Consider the following 24,321-nt stretch of genomic DNA (forward strand, 5'->3'; position numbering starts at 1 on the left):
TTTTGAAGAGACAGAAAAACTCCTTTTTTAAAGATAAATTACAGCAGCGATGCAGTTATTCAGATATAATTTGAGAACAATACTGCAGTGAGATGCTGTCAGTACTGTAAACATGAGCATCCAGGACCCACTCAGAGAGATTTTCTTAAATTTCCAAGTATTTTTTTAATTTATGTTTCCCGTTAAATTTGCCGGTTTCTTTACCTTCAGTAACACCAACACGCTGTCACAGTTTTATTTACCCGAGACATTTTTTTGATCATTTATACGAGTTCGTTCAGAGGCACAAAATCCTGATTTTACGAAGACTCGACTTTATTTGGAACATGAAGATAAAACAGGAAAACAAACTTGTTTTTTCACTTTTTATTTTTTGCTTGCAGACAAAAAAAGATCCATGAAAGTCCAGATATAATAAATAAATTAACTACTAAAAACCGTCGACTATTAAAGCGATTTAAAGAAGAAGAGGACGAGTGGTTGAAAGGTTACAGAGAAGATTTTACAGCCCACCTCCACCTGCTGATTGTTCTTCGATGTTTGCATATCCTATCAGAGACCTACGCGGTTCCCTCACCACAGGAAGAGCACAGAAAAGCAAAATAAAAGCTTTTTTTTCCCCCATATGAAAAGTTAAAACGCTCCCGTAAGAACTGAGCCTGGTGGTTTATTGTCCCTAAAATATCGTCTTTAATTCGAGGAAACCTGAAAGATCTCGTTTAACTAGTTCACCCGTATTTGAGCTAATAAACGCAGTAATAACTATGTCTTCTTCTGCTGTTCCTCTTTGAAGCGATTCACTGCCTTTGGTGGCGAACGCCGTCTGAAAGACATAATTATTTTCATGCATGCAGTAAAGGAGAAACCTGTCATTGAGTGTAAATGTCACAATTTTGCAGAGTTTGTAGCTTAACCGACTGAGGTAAAGTTGCCTGTTTCCTGAAGTAGAGCGCACCTGCCTGTGTGTGTTTGCTTTTTGGACGAGGAGGCGAGGAGGCGGCGCTCGGGTTCAAACGTCTTTCAACTTCATCGGTTTGTAAAGTTCAGATTATTTTTTTAAAAGACCCAGAAAAAATAATCCGAGCGAGTCGGTGTCCACACGGTGTTAAAGGAAAAATCCACTTTTGTCCGAGCTTTTAGTTTTTGCTCTCTGACACGTCCAGTGATGTCACTGTCCGAGCGCTGAGCTGGATCGCAGCTGTTTACCTGTTACCTCTCCAGTGTGTCCTGGTCTGCCCTGGGATCTCCTCCTGGTTGGACACACCTCTGATAGGAGTTGTTCAGGAGTCTGAGCCACCTCGGCTGGCTCCTTTCAGGGCGGTCAGGAGGCGACCGACCTGCGGTCACCACTCGCAGCCCGTCAGCAGAGGTCAGGGAACGCAGACAGACAAGCTGTTGCGTTCCTGCGGACACAAACTCCTCCACTGGAAGCAGCTTCTCACTCCTGGCCCGGAGTGTCGGGAATGTCTGAGAACCACAGAGGGGCTGATTCTGGACCCAGCTGACCCGTGAAGACCAACCCAGTGTGAGGCGGAGGCCATCACTCAGCCCAGATCCACTGAAGGGAACAAACCGAGCTCGCACTGCAGCCCTGCAGGGACCGGACGGCCCCCAACAACGAGCCGGCCCACCACAGGATGACGAGCTGGAGCAGCGCTCTGTGACCAGGACCAGGATCGTTCCTCCAGCATCCTGGGATCTTCGAGCGAGACCCACGTGAGGCTGGAACCCTCTGGACCAGCACCCATGGAACACCGTCCATGGATGCTGGTGGATGTGTGCGGTGCAGTCGTGATGCAGGTAGTTTGATTAGAAGCTTCAAATCTGCGGTTAAAGGTTTCCGTCGGCACAGACGAGTAAACAACAGCGAGAATCAAAAATCTGTTTATGTCGAGGCGTGCTCGTCTGTGGTTACCCTGCAGAGGGTAAAACCGACCACGCTCTCAGTTTTAAAGTGGATTTTCCCGTTAACGGTGCGTCACGTGTTCTCAGTGTTGGTTGTTTTGGTTCAAACTGAAATGATGTTGAAACTGAACCCGAACGCCTGAAAACAAAAACTGATTCAGCCTCCATTATATGTTTTATGTCGTTCAGACTTTAAGAAATCACTGGAAAAATACAAAAAGTGTAAAGTCTGCTGTGAATCTCTTTCCAGCGCTGCGTTTGTCTTTATTTAAACAATCGTAGAAACAGGATGGCACTGATCCGACTTATCGGAGCGGTTTTAAAAACCTCGTCTTCAGAGGAGCCGAGTGTTTCCGGGCCAGAGGACGATCCCTCCACAAAAAATGTCCGGCGGTTCCTCCGTTACTCTGAAAAAAGTCCTTTTAATAAAGAGAAAACCATGCGAGGTCTGACCTCTGAGAAATGTCCTGGACTTCTGTCTTTATACAAACGCTGATTTCTTTTTAGTTCTGTATGAAAAACTGAGTAAAAGCCGAGTCGCTGTCAGAGTAAAAGCTTGTCATTTGTACAGGAGCAGAGCTGAATCGTGGTGCCGTTCGGTCCCCGGCAGACTAAATCCACACGCTCCGTCCTCCATCGCAGCGATTCTCAGCTGCACCGCGACCCAAAACTCGCCTCCGAGGCTCCAACCCACCGCTCAACAAGCGAACGTCCATCTGAGCTACTCGCGGCCGTCTTTGGGTCCCGAACCACCAACTGAGAAACACCACGTCCTCCGTCATCTCTGCGCGGGGGCAGCAACGATAAACCTGAGGAAGGACAGGTGAGGAGAAGAGAGGCGGGTGACTACGGAGAGAAACACACCGGTTCAGCACATCCAGGATTCATCTCCTTATCCGGGTCCTCCTAACCCAGGGGTGGGGCCTCGAGGGCCAGTGTCCTGCAGGTTTTACATATCACCCTGGGTCAACACACCTGAATCAAATGATTAGTTCATTACCAGGTGGGGCTGCCACAAACGATTATTTTGATAGTCGACTAGTCACCGATTATATTTGTGATTAGTTGACTAATCAGATCATGCATCCACCGGACGCACAACGTACGGCTTATTGCACCAGCAGCATCTGCTCTTATATAACTATCATTAGCTTACAGCTTTAAGTGTTTAAGGTATGTGCTACTAAAAATAAAGACAAGATAGTTTATTAAAGTTTTAATGAAATTTGCAGATTGTCTCGGTGGTTTAATAAACTCAGCCGTCTGCTCCTTGCTATCTAAAATTTAACAGGACTCTGGCATAAATTCTCGACCATCTCACACTTCTGATAATCAGCTGTCTGTTTGACGTTTATTCAGCTGTGTGAAAACTGTAACTTTAATCTCAGCCAAACCGATTTACTCAGGAACAAATGAAACACTGAAAAACACCAAACAATAAGGTTTTTAAGTTATCAGAGTGACTTATATATCATGTTTAACCTGAGTTGCGAAAGACCGCGGGGACTTTGAAGACGATGTGTGGGGAGTTCGCTGTTCTCGCCCCGGCTCGCTATCGAGCGGGTGGGTAACAGACGTCTCCGAAAACATCGGAGCACTTTTGCAAATATGTGATGTCTTGATAAACTGAGCAGATATTTGAAGTTTACACAGCTACTTTCTCGCCTGAAAATATGTTAAAAGTTTATTTTGTGACCCAGAAAGATTAATAAGAGTAATATTACATCTAAAACCTGCAGGACACCGGCCCTCGAGGCCTGGAGTTGCCCACCCCTGTCCTAACCCAACAGCGTCATATGGAGGTGACTCATAATAGCGCCGTCACCTGAGGCCAAGTTTGCAGGGTCTAACCAAGATCCAGCAGACTACAGGGAACCACATGAGGGTCAGCGCTGTAAATACTGACTGTGCACTAGGGCTGCACGATTTTGCATAAAATGAGAATCACGATTTTTTTGCTTAGAATTGAGATCACGATTCTCTCACGATTTTCTTTTCCAGTATAAATATTTATTGCACTTATTAACTGCACATCAACTTCGTAGCAGTTGAAACTGAACATAAAAACAATAAATAAACATAAAAACAATAAATGTCTCACATTTTGTGGTTGCCGCAAAATGTTGTACTGCTTGTAATTCCGTCTCCACCGTTGCTCGACACTGCGTGTATAGAGCAGGTAGTGCAACAATAGAAAAATAGTTGTGGGACGGCACTGTGTAGCGTTTGTCTAGGCTGTTGATCATTTTCCTAAATCCCTCGTTTTGCACAGTGTTGATGGGAGCCATATCTTTAGCCAGGTGATAAGTAATAGCCTCCGTAATTTCTTTGTGCCGGCGGGAGTTCAACGTGTATGGGGAAGCGCTGTATAAGGTTCCCGTTATTGATGTTTGGGTGGTTGATCAGGACGGATTTTCTCCTGTCACTTTCTCGTCATCCCTGACGTGTTCTCCGTTGTTTTTCCCTGCCAGTTTGAGCATCACACGGCACAGCTTCTGTATCACGTGGTATAAGGCTCCGCCCTTGTCATTTGTTGAGCAGGAAGAGGGCGCGCTTGTTTTCATGCAGATTACGTCCCGGATCAAAATGCGGTACAATCATTGTCGTCTTTTTTTTTTTTTTCTTTTTTTTAAAAATCGTTGTCATTTGGAAATGAGATCGCACATAAGTATGAATCGAGATCGCGATTTTCTAATGATTAATCGTGCAGCCCTACTGTGCACTGGATTCATTTCAAAGCTCAGAAATCAAACTTCACTAAATCACAAAAACATGGAAATCACCTGAACAACAACAGCAAATTGGAGCAAACATCAAATCTGTGACACAGCTGCAGTGTGAAAGACCGGGTCATGTAGCCTGTCTCCTGTTAACGACCGACTATATGAATAAAGTTCAGTCTATTTGAAGTCAGGAGGTAAAGCTGGTAGAAGCAGTGCTGCAGCACATGTCCCTGCAGAGAGCAGATTCAACCAATCAGGAGCTGTAATATCAGGCAGCTCCTCCTGTGCTGACAGACTGTGGTTCTTATAAGTTTCTTATCTTTAGGGGAAAGTTGGGTCGACTGTGAGTGAAGAACAAAAAGTTTCATGAAACAGAGAAACTGCTGCAGCTTCTACCTGCTCATCGACTCACGCGTCTGCAAACTGTGCGGTAATTTTCCTGGTTTTAGTTTCTGCTGAATCTCTGGAAATAAAAAAGGAATAAAACTAAAAACATTCCTCACCTGTCTGCTCATGTCTGCTCCTCTGTCTGTGGCTGTGATTGGCTGAAACCTTCAGATCCCTCCTGGATCTCTTCATCCTCCTCCTCCTCCTCTTCTGCGTCCTTCTCATCTTCCTCCACACAGTCGTCGTCCGATGCCTCCTCTCCTTGTTCTTTCACCTCCATCTCTCCCTCGCTGTCTGCGTGTTCTGCCGCCGCCTCCGCCTCCTCCTCCTCTTCCTCCTCCTCCTCCTCTTCCTCCCCCTCAGCCTCCTCGTCGCTGAAGACCTCCGTGCCCTCCTCCGCCCTCCTGGTGGTCTCGGAGAACCAGTCTCTGACCTGCTCGTAGCTCATGCTGGACTTTGCCACCAGCTCGTCCAGGTCCTTCTCGCTCAGGGCTCGGTGCTTGAGGTAGTACTCCTTCAGAAAAGCCTTACCGGACTTCACCTGCAGGAGGAACAAACATCACCTTCAGTCAGTCACTTATAATCCCCACATTTGCTACACAATGAGTCCAGGAGAGGCTGGACTGTGAAATGTGGAGGATCCAGGGATCGAACCAGCGACGTGGTTGGCACATGACCTGCTAAAATCCAGCTGAATACTCGAGTTCTTCAGCTGCTCTCCAGCAGTTCAGAGACAGGCTGTTGTACTGCCTCTCGCCCATCGATGGCCAGCCTAGTAGGAATTTAAACAAACAACCCAAAAAACGCACCTTGATGGCACCGTCGCCGCCCTGTGGAGAGCGCTTGCAGGGATACGGCCGGCGGGTCCTCCTGGACCAACCACGGAAACGCTTCCTGGACTTCTTCTGGCTCTTCGCGCCGCCGTTCAACGCCTCGTCCACCTGGAACAAGACAGAAATCGCCAGATGTTACCAGGAGAAAGTTCGTCAGATGAAGCGAGGCGTTTGTGTTACATCACAAAAAGGTTTCCTGCGTGCGCACCTTCCCACTCTGGTAGAGGTAGTACCACTTCAGGTTGCTGTTCTTGCAGGCGTAGCGCGTGTCTCCAAACCAGTTTACGATGTACGTCCTCGGCAGCCCGCTGTCCTTCGCCATCTGGTCGTACTCCTCGGGCGTCGGCCACTGCGAGCGGACGAAGGCCTTCTTTAGGATGTGGAGCTGCTCCGGCGTCTTCTTCACCAACTTCCTGCTAATGGGTGGCGTGCCCTGTCGTTCCTGAGCCGAGGACGAAGGCGCGGTGGCCGGTTTCGCCTTCTCGCCGTCCCCCTCCGCGTCACTGTCCTTCAACTGACCCGCTGATGGCATTTTCCTCCTCTCCGTGAACCAGGCGTCCACCTCACGCCTCGTCAGCTTTGTCTCCGCCCGCAGCCGGCTCAGCTCCTCGTCTGAGGGCGTGTCCGACTTCTGGAAGCTGGCCTCCAGCACGAGCAGCTGCTCCGGAGTCTTTTCCTTGAACTTCTGCGGCGTGAAGTCGGGAAAGGCATGGCGGAATTTGACGCGGAGGTCGCTGGAAGACCCGGCTGAGCCCGGAGCGCCTGCCGAGGTCGGCGAGGAGTCGCTGGCGTCGTCGCTGGAGTCGATGACGATGGTGGCGGTGTTGTCGCTGTTGTTGCTGTCGTTGATGCTGATGCCGCCAGCGCTGCTGCTCCTTCCTCCTCGGCTGCCGGCGGCCGCGGCTCTGGCAGGCGTGGCCTCCCTCAGGAGCAGGCTTTGGTGGTCCTTGGAGTTCCTCTGGTTGTAGCGCGTGTCGCTGAACCACTTCTTTATCGCTCGCTTGGAGAGTTTGGTAACTTGCATGAGGCGCGAGATCTCCGCCTCTGTGGCGAACTGCCGCCGGCTGTAGCTTGCCTTCAGCTCTGCCAGCTGCTCTTTGGACTTCTTCGGCTTGCTCGCGGTCGAGTCCAGACCGAGCGACGCACCGGCCGACGAAGACGACATCTCGACATTCGATTCGGATGCCGACGGCTCGGCGGCTTTGGGTTGGCTGCCGGGGACGCCCGCGACCGTCAGCGTGATGGGAGAGGCAACGGGGACCGCGCCGCTGTTCCCGGCCACCTGAGTGAGGACGAGGCCCGGCTGCCCGACGATCTGACACGTCTGGAAGATGTTCTGCAGGCCGTTTGTGGTGGCGGCGATGTTAGCGGGGATGACGGTGATGGTCTGAGGGACGGTCTGCACTGTGCCGTTAAACTTCTTCCTCCGCGCCTCCTCCACCTGCAGAGAGGAGCAGCAGAAGGTCAAAGGTCAGGTGTGACATCACCAACTTTGAAGGGCAGCTCGATTGTTTGAAAACTAACGATTTATTACTTCCATCCTCTCTGCTGTGATATCAACCCACTCATGCACATCTGTGGTCGGATGTGTGTCTGGACGGTTCGTTACTGACATCTGCTGAGTTTCATGTCAGCAGCACCTTCACAAACATATTTACAGACTGCTTCTTTCTTACGGGTGCTGCATGACTATGGACCACCTTACAAACAAACTAAACTTTAACAGGCATCAAGTACACTTAGCTACTCCTTTTATCATCTGTTATTTCTTTTCTCCACACTCTCATTTCGAAATTTGAGCCACTGGGTGCTGCTTTGGAGGTCACTGATGTCATTCAGCTGCTCCGTCCTCCATCCTGGAGAAGTCCTGGTTCCACTCCAAAGTTTTGTGATCACTTCCTGTTTGGCTCGTTTTCCCCAGTTTTGTATTTTCCATCTTTTAAAAGCAGGAAATTGATTTTCAGGATGATTTCTTTAAGTTTAAAATCCACAGCAGGCCCCCATCTGTACATGTTAAAATAGTTTTCTTATAATAAACTAGTTGCTTTGTATCCTGTAATATCAAGGCTCGCAAAATTTCAAAATCTCTGGTAGCCCTTCGGGCAGGCACTCTTCAGTTTTTGGTAGCCCAAAATAAATTTAAGTAGCCCGAATAAAAAAGAGAGCAATTTTTTAATGTTTTGTTTCCTTTACAATATTATACATTAAAGTATAATATTGTAACGGAAACAAAAATTAATCAGAAAGTTGTTAAAATACAAATCACAACTAGGGCTGCCACAAACGATTATTTTGATAGTCGACTAGTCACCGATTATTTTTGCGATTAGTCGACTAATCAGATCATGCATCCATTGGACGTAAAACGTACAGCTTATTGCACCAGCATGCGTCTGCTCTTATATAACTATCATTAGCTTACAGCTTGAAGTGTTTCAGGTATGTGCTAAGTAAAAATAAAGACAAGATGATAGTTTATTAAATTTTAATGAAATTTGCAGATTGTTTCGGTGAAGTTTAATAAACTCCTTGCTATCTAAAATATAACTGGACGCTGGAGTATATTCTCAAGCATCTCACACTTCTGACAATCAGTTGTCTGCTTGATGTTTATTCAGTCGTGTATAAACTATAACTGTAATCTCAGCCAAACCGATTTACTCAGGAACAAATAAAAATACTGAAAAAAGCCAAACAATAACATTTTTAAGTTATCTAAGTGACTTATATATGTTTAACCTGAGTAGAGAAAGAGGCGGTGGGTTTGAAAATGATTTGCCGGGAGTCCGGTGTTCTCACGGGCTCTAGTGAGCCTTGCCCCCGGCTAGCTATCGAGCAAGTGGATAACAGACGTCTCCGAAAACGTCGGAGCGCTTTTGAAAATATTTGGTGTCTTGATAAACTGACCAGATATTTGAGGTTTACACAGCTACATTCTCGCCTGAAAATATGTTAAACGTTTATTTTGTGACCCAGAAAGAATAATAAGAGTAATATTAAAACTAACTAGCTGCCGCCATTGTTGGAAATTTAGCTGGGCTGCGCTGTGAATTCTGGGACAGAGCTACTTCTTCTTCTTGGGTGTTTAATGGCAGCTGGCATCCTTGTACATGCAGTGCTGCCATCTTCTGTTTCAGTCCGTTATTACACTCTTAAATATTACTACTGATTCCTGCGTCTTTTGTGATCTTACAAAGCTTCAAATGACGCGTCGACTATTAGATCAGTCGTCGACGATTTTGATAGTCGACGTAATCGTGACTAGTCGACTAATCGTGGCAGCCCTAATCACAACAACTGTATAAAAATCACAGTCATCAACTCAAATACTTGGTTCTAATTGAACAGAAATTTCTATGAACTTGTAAGAACTGTAGAACATGAATCAGTCTGTGTCAGATCCTGAATCTGACATTTCCACTGAAGTCAAGGGTAAGAGGCAAGGGGAACCAAGATCGAGGCCATTTGCTTTTTGAAGTTTGCAAAGACTGCTAAATTTTGACAATGGTAGTTCACTCTTTGCAACATAGTACGCTTTTGAAAGATTTTTCAGGACTTCTGCTTGTGCTTGGTTTATTTTTAGTATGTTTTTTGCAATTGCTGTTTGTTCTGGGAAAGATATTGCAGACTGAGCAATAATGTATTTCTTGCATTTCTCATGGGTTCTGATGGGGTCTTTCTTCAAATTACTGGTCCCAGTTACAAAGGCGCTTGTCGACTCAAATGAAATGAAACTCACGACACACCCGGCAGAACATGATGTTATTTAGCTCGTCATATTCCAGCCACAGAAATTCTTTTGTCCATGAAACCAAAAAAGCTGAGCTTTCTTTTTGCCTCATAGTCTGATTTGTCATAACTTTTCCGTTTTGTGGTAGGCTTTTCTTTGGCTGCCCCTTCTTCACCCTGACCTGTCTTATTTGGCTCAGCAGAACTAAAATACCGGCGTAAATCCTGCTGCTTTTACACAGGTACTTACATAACGGTCAGCGATTCTCTGCACAATCAACCTCTCACGTGTTTAAGCTTGCTGTGGGAGATTTCACTTGTCACGTTTGAATAGTAGCTAATGAGTGATAAGACGATGTCAGAGGAATTGGTGCGCAATTAATCGTCACTCACCAATCAGTGCTGCCGCTCTCTACACACAGTTCGCACGATCGCAAAGTGAAAGTGAAAGCAAAAAACAAGCACAAATTCAAACGCGATTTAAATATGTCACATATTGGCAGTGGCTCATCGATGCCAATGACATAATTACTCAGCTACATTTTCGAAAGAATGCAAAAGCATTGACATATATTTTCCCTTCCTATGATAGCCCGACGGGCAGGGCTGAGATAGATTTTGGTAGCCCGACTGGAAAAATCGCTGCCCCGGGACGTCGGGCTAGCGATTTTGCGAGCCCTGAATATGCAGGATTTTCCTGAAGCTCTATGTCATGATGAGAACCAGGACCAGGATGAACTGAGGGTCAAACAAGGACTCTGATAAATGTTTGTAGGAGCCTCTTTGTTCTGCCAGCACTGCAGCAGACTGCGACCGTTATTAAATAGTTAATAACGGTTAGTTGGTGATAGTTATTAAAGTTATGGGAGTTATTCTTTAGAAGCTGCAGTGAAGATGTTCCTCAGAACCAGAAGAACTGCTCAAGTTCCTGCCTCAGGCTTCCTCAGAGCCACAGACTTATTCTACATCTACGAAACAACCAGAACGACTTCCTGTCAGGAAACTGAATAACGACAATCAGCAGCATCATCATCATCATCAGCAGCAGCAGCCACAACAAAGTCTGGCCAGGAGTCACGTGAACAGTGAGGCGGTGAAGGCCTATAAAAACCTGTTTTATAAAGCGACCTGATGAGTCTGGCAGCAGTTAACAAACACTAATTAACCGCAGTTATTAAAACCACACCACGTTTGTTTTTTGTGGTCAAGCACTTTTTTTCTTTTTTTTTTCTTACTGACCCAGGACACTCAACAGCACAATAATGTTTTCTGATGTTTTTCTCTGAGAGTAAATCTGACAAAGGAGCAAATTCTTCCTGATCCAGTAGCACCTACGGAGTAAATCTGCCCGGTAACAGCAGATAATTCTGAGGTAAAGACGATTATTTAAACCTCACAGAACTTTGTTAAACTTCATGCAGTCGGAGGACCGTGTGCTACGAGCTGCTGCAGGAGAGGAGCTGTCTGCTGACGCTGGACCTTCACTGTGGGCGGGGCTTAGCTCTTCATTTTAAACTGTAACCCTGACAGCGATTCCTTTAATCGTCTTTGCATAAGACGGGTCGCCATTCATTATTTGTTATTTGGCTTTGGATTTCTGTCATTTAACGAGGCAGACTCCCTGCCGGCTGTTTCACGCTGCGGCGTCACCCACCGAAGGCCCACCTGAGCCTGGAAACACCTGACAGGGTGACCGTTAAGAGCTACACATGTGATGCTTCCTTTAAAAGCACGCTGTTTAATCACTGCGTGGAGACGTGGGTGTCATTTTACCAGGTTTTATCTGTAAACTATGATGAAACATAACGCTGATGCTGACTGCAGATGGACCTGGACACGCAGCATCAGTGACATGTTGAAAAGCCTCAGAAGGCCTTTCAGAGCGCTGGGACCTGCTGATACTGAGACTCGTCCTTCAGGCCGCTCACACACAAACTCGGGATATTTGATCAAATTAGACTCTCGTGTGGTAACCAGAACAACATCAGACGTGACGGGAAGTGTAACCGCAGCCGGTCAGTCTGCATGTGTGTGAGAGCGTCTGCTGAAGCACTGACCTCCTCCGGCGTCCAGCTGACTCCGTGTTTGAGCCTCTGAGCAGAAAACCAGACTTTGATCTGCTCCTCGCTGAACTTGGTCTGCGACGACAGGCCCACGATCTCCGACACCGAGGGATACGGAAACCTGCGACACAAAAAGCACACACACTGAAACGGCAGCGGGATTACACACCGAGAAACACGTCTGTGTGCTCGTGGAGCAAAGCAGAAACCTCCACCCGTCTGTGCTACCACCCACCCTCCATCCAGCCGTGACTGATGCAGTAAATGCTGTTGTAGTGACCGGGCGGGTCGGCTGCTTTTTCATATCATCGGGTGCACAGAAAAATGCAGTAAAATAAGATAAAGCACAAGCGACAGCTGGCCTTTCAAAATAAGAGCGAGCAGACAGTCTGACAGTGATAAAATATACAAAAGCTAAAATCAGTGGGCGGTTACACGTGTGCGGCGACCCCTCAGGTGTATCTCAGGTGTGGTTACCTGTTGTAGGCGCTGACCAGCAGGACGTTGTTGTCCATGGCTGCGTTGTAGGTGGGGATGCTGCTGATGGGGATGAGGAGCTGCGTCTGCGTGCTGTTCTGCTGGTTCTGCAGGGCGGACAGAACCTGCGCCAGCGTCCCCGGAGGCAGCACGCCGCCACCAGCGGGGGAGGCCCCGCCTTTAATCTGCAGCACGTTGGGGCTGTTCACCACGATGCTCTGGGGCACAGCCTGGACCTGCAGCGGCGCGGTGACAGGGATGAGGCGAGGGGCAACGGCAGCAGGGGCTGTCGGTGCAGGCGACAGCGCGGGCGGCTCCTTGTCATCGTCCTCGTCGTCGCTTTCCACTTTGATGACGTCGTCGACGGGCATCTTGTGCGCGGCGGTGAACTTCTTGGGCTCGGCTCGGCTCTTGTTCCTCATGATGGGCGTCTTGCTGAAGGCGATGCCTCTGCGCGCCGTCTCCTCCGCCTCGTCCTCCTCCACTTTGACGAAGCTGCCGTCGAAGGTCAGGTCGTTCACCGTTTGCTGGAAGATGGTCTCATTGTTGCGCTTCACCATCGTCCGTGTGAAGTTGTCCTCGCCCGGGTGCAGCCGAGCATTGTGGGCCAGCAGCGTGTCGTAGCTGGAAGCAGAGGATCATGGGTAAATACCAGATTTAGAACTCAAACTATGATAAATTCCACGGTGCTGATGCTCAGTTATAGATCATTTTTACATCCTGACACTTGGCGTAAAAGTCATTAAGTAGCAGTTTTCAGCCCTGAAATTAGGGATTAAAATAGTGAATCAAGCACCAAACTCCAACCCGCCCACGAGCCCTCCGACCGCCTGTAACTGCACAGTAGCAAATAAACAAATGACTTCCTGGGTTTGTCCTGCATGTAAAACATTTTAGCCTAGTTTAAAATCCCTTGGTAGGCTTGGTAGTAGCATAGTGAGCACTGCTGCCTCACAGCAAGAAGGTCGTGATTCCACCACCTGGCTGTGGGTTCTCTCCGGGTACTCCAGTCCAAAGACAGTGGGGTTAGGTTAACTGGTGACTCTAAATTTATCATAGATGTGAGTGTGAATGGTTCTCTGTCTCTGTGCCCTGTGACAGACTGGCATCCAGGGTGCACCCTGGCTCTCGCCCTGTGGTAGCTGGGATCGGCTCCAGCCCCCCTGCAACGCTACGGAGGACCAATCACTGTTACTTACTGTAACATTATATTTAAAGTTTGTGGCTCTTCCTCTTTGCGATTAGTATAGAGCCACTGGCTGAGGCCATACGTTGTAATACGCAAATCCAAGGAATGGAGGATGAAGCAGGAATAACTCATAAGATAGCTCTTTTTGCTGATGATATTTTACTTTTTATTAAAAACCCACTTCTTTCCATTCCAGCACTTATGGAGCGCCTACACAGGTATGGGTCAGTCTCAGGATATAAGATTAATGAAAATAAATCAGAGCCAATGATGATATCTGGAGAATGGCCTATGCAATTAAATGAAAGGGTTTCCTTTCCCTGCCCTAGACAGGGATTAAGGTACCTGGGAATTACACTTACAGCAAAACCTAAGCAATTATATGAAACTAATTATAACAAACTCATTGGACAAATAAAGAAAGATATATCACGATGGGATATTCTACCCCTGTCCTTATTTGGAAGTAGAGCTGGGCGATAGAACGATAACGATATGTATTGCAAAATAACTTTTTCTCGATAGAAAAATGAAACTGTTGCAATAGACCTCATCTCTCTCTCTTCCTGTCTTAAAAAAAAAGAAAAAAAAGAACAGCCAATCAAAATTAAGTGGCGCATAGCCAAACCAATCACAGCCGCAGCGTCACGTCACGTGACTTGTTAAGTACAGCACAAGTGCCAAGCCGCACATGTGTATTTGTTTGGGAAGCAGCCAGCCGCCGTGCCGGCCGGGTAATGGAGGAAATGAGTTTGCCCGCTAGAGAAAAATCAACCGAGAGCTTGGGTGATCAGGCTACCGAAGAGAACACAGATGACGGTTCCAATGCTGGAGAGATTGTCGAAAGGAAGGGCCAGAGAAGTTCCGTAGACTAAAAGCGCTAATTTGTCATCGAAAACAACCAGGAGAATCCCTGCGAAGCAACAATAGTCAACTGAGTCAGCTTTCTCCAGCGTCTTACCATTTGACAAAAAAGCTAAGAGACATAGCGACATAACGAATGCCATAGCCTACCGTCTTGCTAAAGACATGCTACCAATAAACACGGTCGAAAATGAAGGATTCAAGCAGCTAATTGAGGTAATAGCTAAGCTATACAACAAGGAGAGATTGAGAATTTCCTTTTAGTTCTCAGTTTATTTGATATTGACAAAAGTTAGTCAATTTTGTCTGTTCTTCTGTAAAACAAACTAAGATTTATTTTTAGAATTAATATTTTGTTTCTAAGTGGAATTGACAATTTAGTCTGTTTTGTTTGTTCTATTTTGAAACTTAAACGCTTTAGCGGCTACCTTTTGTGTAGTTTGCAATATTTGCCTTTATTTATCTGAAACTGAAGTCTCATGTTCCTTAAGTACATCTACCCTGTTGAACTTATTATGGGAAATAAATATTTAAATCAAAACAAGCTGCTGATTATTTCACATTTTACTTGTGAGCAACGGCACATTTAAATCTTACAAATATAGTTATTTGGCTTATATCGTGATATATATCGTTATCGCCTGAAATGAAAAAAACATATCGTGATATGAAAAAATCTTATATCGCCCAGCTCTACTTGGAAGGGTTGAAGTGGTGAGGATGAATCTCTTACCCCGACTTTTGTTTTTATTTCAATCATTGCCGGTAAGAGTTCAAACGTCTGCCTTCAGTATGTTAAATAAACAAATTTCCACATTCATTTGGCAAAAACAGAGACCCAGAATAGAACTTAAAACTTTGCTGACCTCAAAAGAAAAGGGGGGACTGGGACTGCCAAACTTTAAACACTATTACTGGGCTGCACAGCTAAACGCTAAACTGAATGGGTTCAGATAGAACAAAGCACAGCTAAGAACGTATCCTTATTAACATTACCCTTCATTAATGCAAAATTGATCAAAAACCTAAAAATAGAGAATGACTGGATAAAACATACCCTGAAGGTTTGGACACTAGTAAGGAAAAAATTGTGGGGCCCTGTGTCCATCTCGAGAGCCATGCCAGTGAGAGGCAATATTGAATTCTTGCCTTCCGTGTGGGACAGTGGCTTTAGTAGATGGACCAATGCAGGCCTTTACACAATAAGTCAATTATTTCATGGAACAGAGCTCAAATCATTTCACCAGCTCCAGGAACAATTCCAACTTCCTGCTAAAGATTTATATAGATACCTTCAGATAAGACATTATATCCTAAACCATAAAGAAAGAGACCTGATCAATAAATTTCCTAAGAATACTTTATTTATATTACAGAAAAACATCTCCCAACTAAGAAACATGTTTCTCATATTTACAAAAGGCTTATAAATGAGACATGCCAAAATACAGGCCATTTTAAAGAGAAGAGGGAACTAGAACTAAATATTATTATCACTGATAATTAGTGGTGCAACGGATCAAAAATCTCACGGTTCGGCTCGGATCACGGTTTTAAGTAACGGATCGAATCAATTTTCGGATCAGCAAAAAAAGAAATATAGACAAAAATTTAACATTTACTTATTGAAGTATTTTTTGCCTGTTAAAAACATTCAACTCAAGACTCCACGCAATTATATAAAAACAAAGTATGGTACAACGTAGGGCAGTATAGGGCTTTGTATCTACCACTCAATTCAATTCAATTCAATTTTATTTATAAAGCGTCAAATCACAACAACAGTCGCCTCAAGGCGCTTTATATTTTAAGGTAGACCTTAAAATAACACACACTGCTCATTATAATCGCACTCCGCTGTGATATAATGAGCGGTCACGGTCACGTAGCTTTCCGTGTCCTTGGAGCTCCACCCATTTGTAGTTGGGGCAACAGAAGATGCCTGGGACAGTTCAGCCATAACTTTTTCCTCCTCATACATGGTTGGAATGATTGTGCCACCAAAGTGGACGTGCAACGGGATATCATAGCGGGGCTCAAGCCGCTCAAGACGTTCATCACAGTTTAAACCCCTTGTTTATGGCCTCCCGCCTGCAGCTAAACACCCCAATAGCTTTTGTAATAGCTTTAGCCCGGTCGGATTGGGCAGCAAAGGGCAGCCCGTTCTCACTCCCTAGGCGTAACATCCCGACGTTTTGTCACTTCCTGCGGCGTTCCTGAGGAACGCGAAAGGTGACCATCGGCGTTCTTATGGTACGCGCCGAGTTATAGATGAAATCCAGTGGAATGACAGTCCGCGGTAATAGACGTTCCAGCCCTGTATTCCAGCCCTAAACCTAAACTTATCCCTAACCCTAACCATAACCTTATTCCTAACGTTAACCAGCACTTTAATTACGTTAAGTAGTGATTACCCAAGCGAGTTTAAGAAAAAGAGCAAACAGGTGAAGATTGAGTCCAAACCTCCAAAAGTTGAATCTGTTCATCTGGACGTAGCGTTTTGTGGGAGAAACGTTTCGTCACTCATCCAAGTGACTTCTTCAGTCTCAGCTGACTGCAGGTTTCCCCAAACCTTATAAACAGTACATTTGCATAATGACTGAAACCAGCCCACTGAAGGAACAATGGGCTGGGAGGTCAGTTCCTTAATCATAATTATGCAAATTCCCATGACCATTGATCAACAATCACTGACCAAAACCCACTGATCAAAGAACACTGATCAATAACCATGAGTACCATTCACAGAGAGTTGGGGAATGGCTGCAATCACAGCATTGTAAGATGGCTTAAAGATGTACCCTTAGGCCCCTCCTCGATTCAGAGATGGTCTTTCCTTTTCACGTAAATGGCCTCCTTGACTCGCGCTCAAACCAGCGTTCCTCCCTGTCCAGGATGTGTACATCCTCATCATTGAAAGAGTGTCCACTGGCCTGTAGGTGTAAATAAACTGCAGAGTCCTGGCCTGATGAGGTAGCTCTTCTGTGTTGTCCCATCCACTTCGCTAGAGGTTGTTTGGTTTCCCCGATGTATAAATCCTGGCAATCCTCCTGGCACTTAACAGCGTACACTATGTTACTCTGTTTGTGTCGGGGACCCGATCCTTGGGTGGACCAGTTTTTGGGCGCAGCGTGTTTTGGGGTTTAAAAGCCACAGAGACCCGGTGTTTAGAAAAATGCGCCTCAACTGTTCCGATACTCCTGACACATATGGGATCACTACAGGTTTTCGCCTGGGCAGCGGTTGTCCTTCTCTCCTGGATCGGCTGGAGCTTTCTTTAGGTGCCTTCCCAGCTTTGACAGAAGTCCAGCTGGGATAACCACATTTACTCAGGGCCTTCTTGATGTGCTGTCCTTCTGCCTCCCTGGCCGCTGTGTCAGTGGGGATGGTGTTCGCTCTGTGTTGTAGCGCCCTGATGACACCCAGTTTGTGCTCCAGTGGATGATGAGAGTCAAACCTTAGATACTGATCCGTATGCGTGAGGTTTACGGTACATGTCAGCTTTTAGATGTCCCCATTACTGATGGAAATCTCACAGTCTAAGAAGGCTAACCTGCCACTTTTCATATCCTCCTGGTGAATTTGATGTGTTGGTCCACCGAGTTAATGTGATCCGTGAAATGTAGTACGTCCTGAGATTTGATTTTCACCCAGGTGTCATCCGCATATCTGAACCAATGGCTTGGTGGTGTTCCAGGGTAGGATAGCAACGCCTCTTTTCCACTTCTTCCATGTACAAATTGGCCACGATGGGTGAAACTGGGGAGCCCATGGCACACCCATGTTTCTGCCTGTAGAACTGACCCTTGTATGTGAAGTAGGTGGAATGAAGACACAGTTCCAAAAGCAAACACACTTGGTCGATGCTGAGAGTGGTCCTGCTGCTGAGGTTGGTGTCATCCTGTAATCTCTTACGGACTACCTCCAACGCTTCCGTGACTGGGATGCAAGTGAAGAGAGATGTAACGTCGTACGAGACCATGGTTTCATCTGCCTCCATAATGACATCTCTCACCTTCTCAACAAAATTCAGGGTGTTCTGGATGTGGTGTTCAGAGCTGCCCACCAGCGGGTTGAGGATCAAGCCAGAAACTTGGAGATGTTATAGGTGACCGAGTTGATCATGCAGACAATTGGTCTTAAAGGTGCACCCTGCTTATGTATTTTCGGTAAACCATACAGACTTGGTGTAGACTCCCCTGGGTACAGCCTGTGGTATGAGGTCCGGTCGATAGCCTTGTCTTGTTCTAACTGCTTCAGACAGTCTATGACCCTCTTCCTGTAACCACTTCCTGGGTCTCGTTTCAGGGGCTCATAAGTATTTTCATCACTGAGTAGTGACAAAATCTTCTCATGATAGTCTTTCTGGTTAAGCAATACTGTGCACCTACCCTTGTCTGCCGGAAGGATGATAATGTTGTTGTCATCACTAAGTGATGTGAGTGCCTTCCTCTCCTCCATCTGTCCAGATGAACAGATTCAATTTTTGGAGATTTACTTTCCTGGATGATTGAGAATGCATCAAGACATTGAGTCCAAACGGTTCTCATATGTCCTCAGTTTTCCGATGTTGTCATTTAGGAAAGTGTTGAGTGCCCAAAAACGTAATATGTTGACGATTTGTCACCTAGCGTAAAATGTTGCGCTTTGGGTAGCTTAAATGCCGCAAACTCCTCTGCTCCTCCACTTGGACCGCTAGAGCTGGCAATAAGTATCGCTTGACAGACCCACCACGCGCACCATACACGTACTTTTTTCTCTTCTTTTTCGAATCTTCGGATCACGTGCGTACCGAACCGTGGAGTGGGATCGGTTCGGATTACGGATCAACCGTGATCCGTTGCACCACTACGGATAACGTATGGGAAGAGATGTGTAAAACTTGTCACAAGGGAATAAGTAGTCAATTATGGAGAGAGTTTGACTGGAAATTTAAAATTAGATTTTTTAATACACCTCTTGTTATCTCCTCATATTGTAAGGAACCCAATGCAGAACTATGTTGGAGAAAATGTGGGGGAATCGGAGACTAGTCACATATCTTTTGGGACTGTCCAATAATTCAAGGTTTCTGGATAAGAATCAAAGAAGAAATAGAGAAAATCCTACAAGTAAATACTCCACTAAACCCAACCGTATTTCTCTTGGGAGTTATACCTAGAGAGATGTATACCATAGATGAAAAATATATTCTGCAGATACTCTTACTGATAGCTAAGAAAATGATAACTGTGAAATGGAAACAAACAAGCTCACCATCCATAACACAATGGAAAGAGACTGAAAAGAGCTCACACAATGGAACGAAGCTTGCAACTGAAGATGGAGATCTTCTACCAGAGATGGAACTGTGTGGCCTGATACTTGGGTGAATGAACAAGAACTCTGGAACATAGTAATGTAAAGCTATAAATCTCCCCTACGACATGTTATTGTATTAATCTTGGTCTGGGGTTTTTTTGTTTGTTTTTTGTTCTTAAATGGTCTTATGTCAGAGAATGTTAATATGTTGCTTGTTTGTTTGGTTGTTTATTACCACAAAAATTACTAAATAAAAGTTCCAAAAAACAAAGTTTGTGGCTCTGAGCGATTGAAGGTTTAAGCTCTGGATCGTCTCTCTCTGCTGACAGTGTATCAGAAGTTATTCTCTGTAATGATGATTTTTTTTTTTCTCTTTATTGAGATTAAAAATCGCTCTTTCTGCTGTGTTTGTGTATTATTATTTTTTTTGTTTTTAAATAAGTGAATGAAAGTTTTGTTCCTTCTGCTTGCTGGGACGAGGACTGCTGCTGTGCATTTACAGGAGGTTTAAAGACGAAGCATTAAAAATGGACGAGTGGAGCCATAATCGCTCTGTTGGTGTTTTTCTGTCTGAAGATGATGAACTTTGACATGTGTTGGAGGTGTTTGGTGTTATCAGTTACCTGCCTTCAGGGCCTGGATCTGGACTTTTTTGGCTCTTAATCTTTCATATTTCTTTCTAAATAAACGCACTTCCTGTCAGGCGGTGTGAGCGTGGTACCTCTTGGTGTGGTAGTCACACTCCATGCAGACATAGGAGGTGTTGAGGACGACGTCGGGATGCTCCGTGTCCACGTGCATGGTGAACAGGTTGAGCTCTGACGTCTGGAAGCTGCAGTATTTGCACTCATAGCCTCCCTCCGCTGCGTTTAAGTCCAGGTAGGGGTCTGACACCGCGGCGTCACGCCTGCCGTTGGCCTCCTCGCCTCGCTCCTCCAGCAGGCCAGAAGCCTCCAAGGAGATGGTCGCCGCACCGTTGCTGTCCTCTGGATCCGCTGAGCCCGTTACGTCCTGCATCTCTTGGTCTGAGTCCACAGTTTCTCGGGGAGGAACCATGCAGGGGATGGTGGACTTCCTCCTGCTCGCCATTCTGAGTTTGAGTGAGCGCCGCGTTTAGCCGAGTGTTGGAGCCGACTCAGTTCAAGGCGTCCTGTCGTGGCTCCATAAAGGAGGAGGTCACCAGTCGAAATGTTCCCTGTGCTGTCTTTAAACCCTGCAACACAGAAATTCATCATTACTCACAGCACATCCCCACGATCACTCTACCTGTTCTTTAAGATCACACATCAGCAGTTAAATTATCACGTACAGCTCGCTCCACCTTCATCCTACAGCAGGATTCACCGCTCTTGTCTGTCTGAGGCTTTGTATACTGTATACCGTGATGTCACATGTTTTTAAATGAACTGTGCAGTTATTATGCTGTAAATGCTGAAACAAGTTCATGCTGATCAAATCACAGTTATTAAACTGTTCCAGCACCATCAGTGAATCCTTCCTATGATTGCTTGATCACGACCAGAAACAAATCATAGTTTCTGCTCAGTATCGTAAACTCAACGATCCATTTGTTTACACCTCATGCAATAAAAATGTCCTTTTACAGCAAAGATTGAGGGCGACAGCTCGTTATTCCGCAGCTCTGGCTAGTTAGCTAGCCTGTCTCAGAAGAGCAACTGCTCATGGTAGCCACAGGACAACGAGGGCAACACAAACAGTGTCACGCCGCAGAAATCAGATTCTCAGAGGATACAGAAAACCAGAAACACACAAAAAACAACAACAAATAATCTTTCTGTTGCTCCGAGTTGCAGGGCAGGAAGACGCCATCAGAGGGCAGGATGTTGTCCTGTAAGCTACGGTGAAAAGTACGGCCAGCCTACGCTGACATCGTCTGTCCAACTTTCCAAACTGCTGGAAGACCGCTTTGGTGGATGATCACAGGATCCTTTCCATGATAAATTTAACTTCATTCTAAAATCTTTATCATTATACTGTCATATATCAGGTGTTACTGACCATGTGACCGTTAATTACCACTTAATTAACCCGCCATCCCCCCCATACACAAACCAACCCAGAGGTGTTGAAGCCGTCTTGGTCGGGTCTGTCTCCTCAGCTGCTTTCTGCACTTTTGTTTATTAACTGTTAATAAAATTAGAAGTTGCCAGTAGTCCCAGTTTTGGTTTAATTAGTTGTTTACTAACATCGCTGAAAGGGGAGGAGCCTGAGTCAGCGTCAGCTGATGGCTTCTTCTTCTTCTGTTTGTTTATGTCGGGCGCCTAGCTGCCTGACTTTGTTTGGGCAGAAACATGGTGACACTTCAGATTTCCTTTGAGCCGTGGATTTAGGGGCAATAACGCAGAGTATTCGGACAACTAGACATGATTTTAAATACTGTAAACAAAACAACAACAACAACAACATAATAATTGAAATAGTGCCAGTGTGGGGATGATCACAGGATCCTTTCCATGAGTAAAGGAACTCCATCGTAACAACTCTGATCACTAACCCTACCTACACCTCACTATGAGACATCAGGGCAATATAAAAGAATGAAAACACCACCAAAGCCAGTGTAACTTTGCTGCTGTGCACCCTGGAGATACGTCTGGTACAGTGGCAGACCTAAATAAACTTTTACTGCAATATTTCCTAATCTTATACTGCTGCTGTCCTGCATTTCTGAGGTAAATATTTGCACTTGTTGCTGCCCTACTTTGACTGTAGCCTCTACTTAATTAAGTCTATGCTTTCCAATAATCTGCTGTGTGCTTTGTTCCTTTGAAACAGCTGTAAACAGCTGATAGGTTCAGATCAGGATCATCGATTAGTCCAGAGTCCTCCTTTGTTTTCTTATTAATCATCGTATGATCCCTGGTGACCCTTCAGAGGGGCCCAGGCCTTAGTTTGGGGACCGGTTTACAAACCGTTAGCAGTACTACTTCAGTCAGAGATACATTTCCTGCAGAGAAGGTACTTCTGATACTTCTGCTCAGCACTGATTGCATTACTCTTGCTCTCAGTACCTTGCCTCGGCGGTTTGGGGGCTCGGTTCGTACTCGGTGTACTTCCCGCCCAGCACACACACAAACATGTTAGAGCTCCACGAAGGTGTCCCCTGTCCTCTCTGAACATCCTCCCGCTAACGTTAGCTAGCCCCGCCGCTCTGCGCTGTGCTAGCCGACGCTCCGCTGATGGCAGCGGGCAGCAGGCTCCAGCTGACACCGCTAACAGCCTGCTGAGAGCCCGGGTGTGTTTACCTGCACAGTCGGTTTCCGTTTTCCTGCATGTCGGAGGGAACAGTTAGCTGTAGCCGTGTCTGTTGATACGCAGTCTTCCGCCTTTTGCTTGATTTCACCGCGGCTCCCATCTGCTTCAGCCGGACACAGAGCCGCTCCAGCGGCCGGGGAACACGCTAACTACCGCCGGCTAGCTCCGGTTTGGGCCGGCCGCCGCTCCGACTCGCATCGCTCGCTGTCCCGCTTTGTTAATGAGACGGACGGTTTAAGGGAAAAGGCTCCGATGGTTCACCGAATCTGTCGATGGCCATTTTTCATACCGCCACTACAAGCGAGCAACGGCCGAGAAATGCATCCGGTTTGAGCTTTTCACAATAAGAGCATCAACACAAACACAAGAAACGCCAGTGACATGAATGGTGTGTGAGTAACTGTGTGTGTAACTTTCACAGCTGTAGTTAAAGTCAACAACAAGTGATACTCATTTTAATACGTAAAATTACACCAATTATATCTCACAAAACCTACAACCTGCTGTGCTGTTCTTACAAATTACTATTACAACTATTTCATTTTAAAAATGATCCTATGTTATTTTTTATTTTGAATTTCATTAAGTGTAATAATAATATTTAAGATGTGGGTTTGAATCCTCTGGGCCTTTCTGTGTGGAGGTTATCTGCAGGTACTCCGGCTTCCTCTCACAGTCCAAAGGGTTTAGGATACCTGGCGATTCTACGTGGACTGTAGGTGTGAGTGAATGGCCGTCTGTCTCTGTGTTAGCCCCGTGATAGACTGGTGACCTGTCCAGGTGCACCCCGCCTCTCGCCCTGCGGTAGCCGGGACAGGCTCCAGCCCTGGATGGTGTTTTCTTCCAAGTAAAAACAAGAAGGTTGTTTTACAGCGTTTCATATTCTGGGATGTGTTGAGTCAAAATAAAAGTATGTTTTAGCACAATGTAGATGAAAGGAAACTAAAACATATTTAAATGAAAGCTAATGATGATCACTTATCAGCACACTCAGCTCATCGTGGCATCGACAAACCACCACTAACAATGTATAAAATGACTTCATGAAAGAAAACCAAATTAGTTCTAACTTTATCACTGGTTCATGAATTATTTTCACATGAACTAATGATTAAGCTTTGATTAGAATAAAACAATAAAAGGCAGTAAAATAAAGACATTTGTGTCACAGCTGCAGAATAATCTCGGGGTCATTTATTGACTTCTTTGAACTTTGAACTGTTGTTTTTCAGAGTGGAATGACTGTACAGCCAACACCATGAAATATATACACATACATGTCCTGTAACATTTTAAGAAACATCTCTGAGTGAGTTAAACATCGGCCGGATGCTTTAGGTCACCATCAAGCTTCTGAATCCTTGAGTCTGGATGTCTAATCACTCTTTCTTGGCACCGTCGTCCCTAAAGCTGTGTGACGTTCCTGTCAGGGCAGCATAGATGACGGTCCTTTATTTTGAAGAAACCTCCATAAAGCGGAAGCGTCTGTCAGCGTTCTAAGGTCAGTGTGTGACATTAATTAATTAATTTTTATTTTTTAAATATATACACAAACATGTATGTGAGCATGGAGG

The 24,321-nt window shown here is 45.7% G+C and overlaps 1 protein-coding gene across 1 annotated transcript; it reads right to left on the reverse strand.

Moving 5' to 3' along the window:
* Positions 1–351: 351 nt before the first annotated feature.
* Positions 352–23,049, reverse strand: LOC116317399 (zinc fingers and homeoboxes protein 1-like). The gene is made up of 8 exons (XM_031736145.2): positions 22,738–23,049; positions 20,193–20,684; positions 12,118–12,741; positions 11,635–11,761; positions 6,057–7,289; positions 5,825–5,956; positions 5,132–5,556; positions 352–2,714 (listed from the first exon to the last, which is right to left on the reverse strand). Exons 2-7 carry the CDS (start codon positions 20,558–20,560, stop codon positions 5,140–5,142), a joined length of 2,901 nt encoding a protein of 966 aa, XP_031592005.1. The 5' UTR covers positions 20,561–20,684; positions 22,738–23,049; the 3' UTR covers positions 352–2,714; positions 5,132–5,139.
* Positions 23,050–24,321: the final 1,272 nt, after the last annotated feature.

Source organism: Oreochromis aureus, linkage group 22, assembly GCF_013358895.1.
Source record: "Oreochromis aureus strain Israel breed Guangdong linkage group 22, ZZ_aureus, whole genome shotgun sequence".
Lineage (NCBI taxonomy): Eukaryota > Metazoa > Chordata > Actinopteri > Cichliformes > Cichlidae > Oreochromis > Oreochromis aureus.

Excerpts from the sequence above, each read along its gene's own strand:
- LOC116317399 (XM_031736145.2), bottom strand. The coding sequence starts at position 20,560 with ATGGCGAGCAGGAGGAAGTCCACCATCCCCTGCATGGTTCCTCCCCGA. Across the intron at positions 12,742-20,192 it reads TGTGACTACCACACCAAGAG|CTACGACACGCTGCTGGCCC; the intron begins GTACCACGCTCA and ends CTCTGCTTCCAG. Across the intron at positions 11,762-12,117 it reads CTGGTCAGCGCCTACAACAG|GTTTCCGTATCCCTCGGTGT; the intron begins GTAACCACACCT and ends TTTGTGTCGCAG.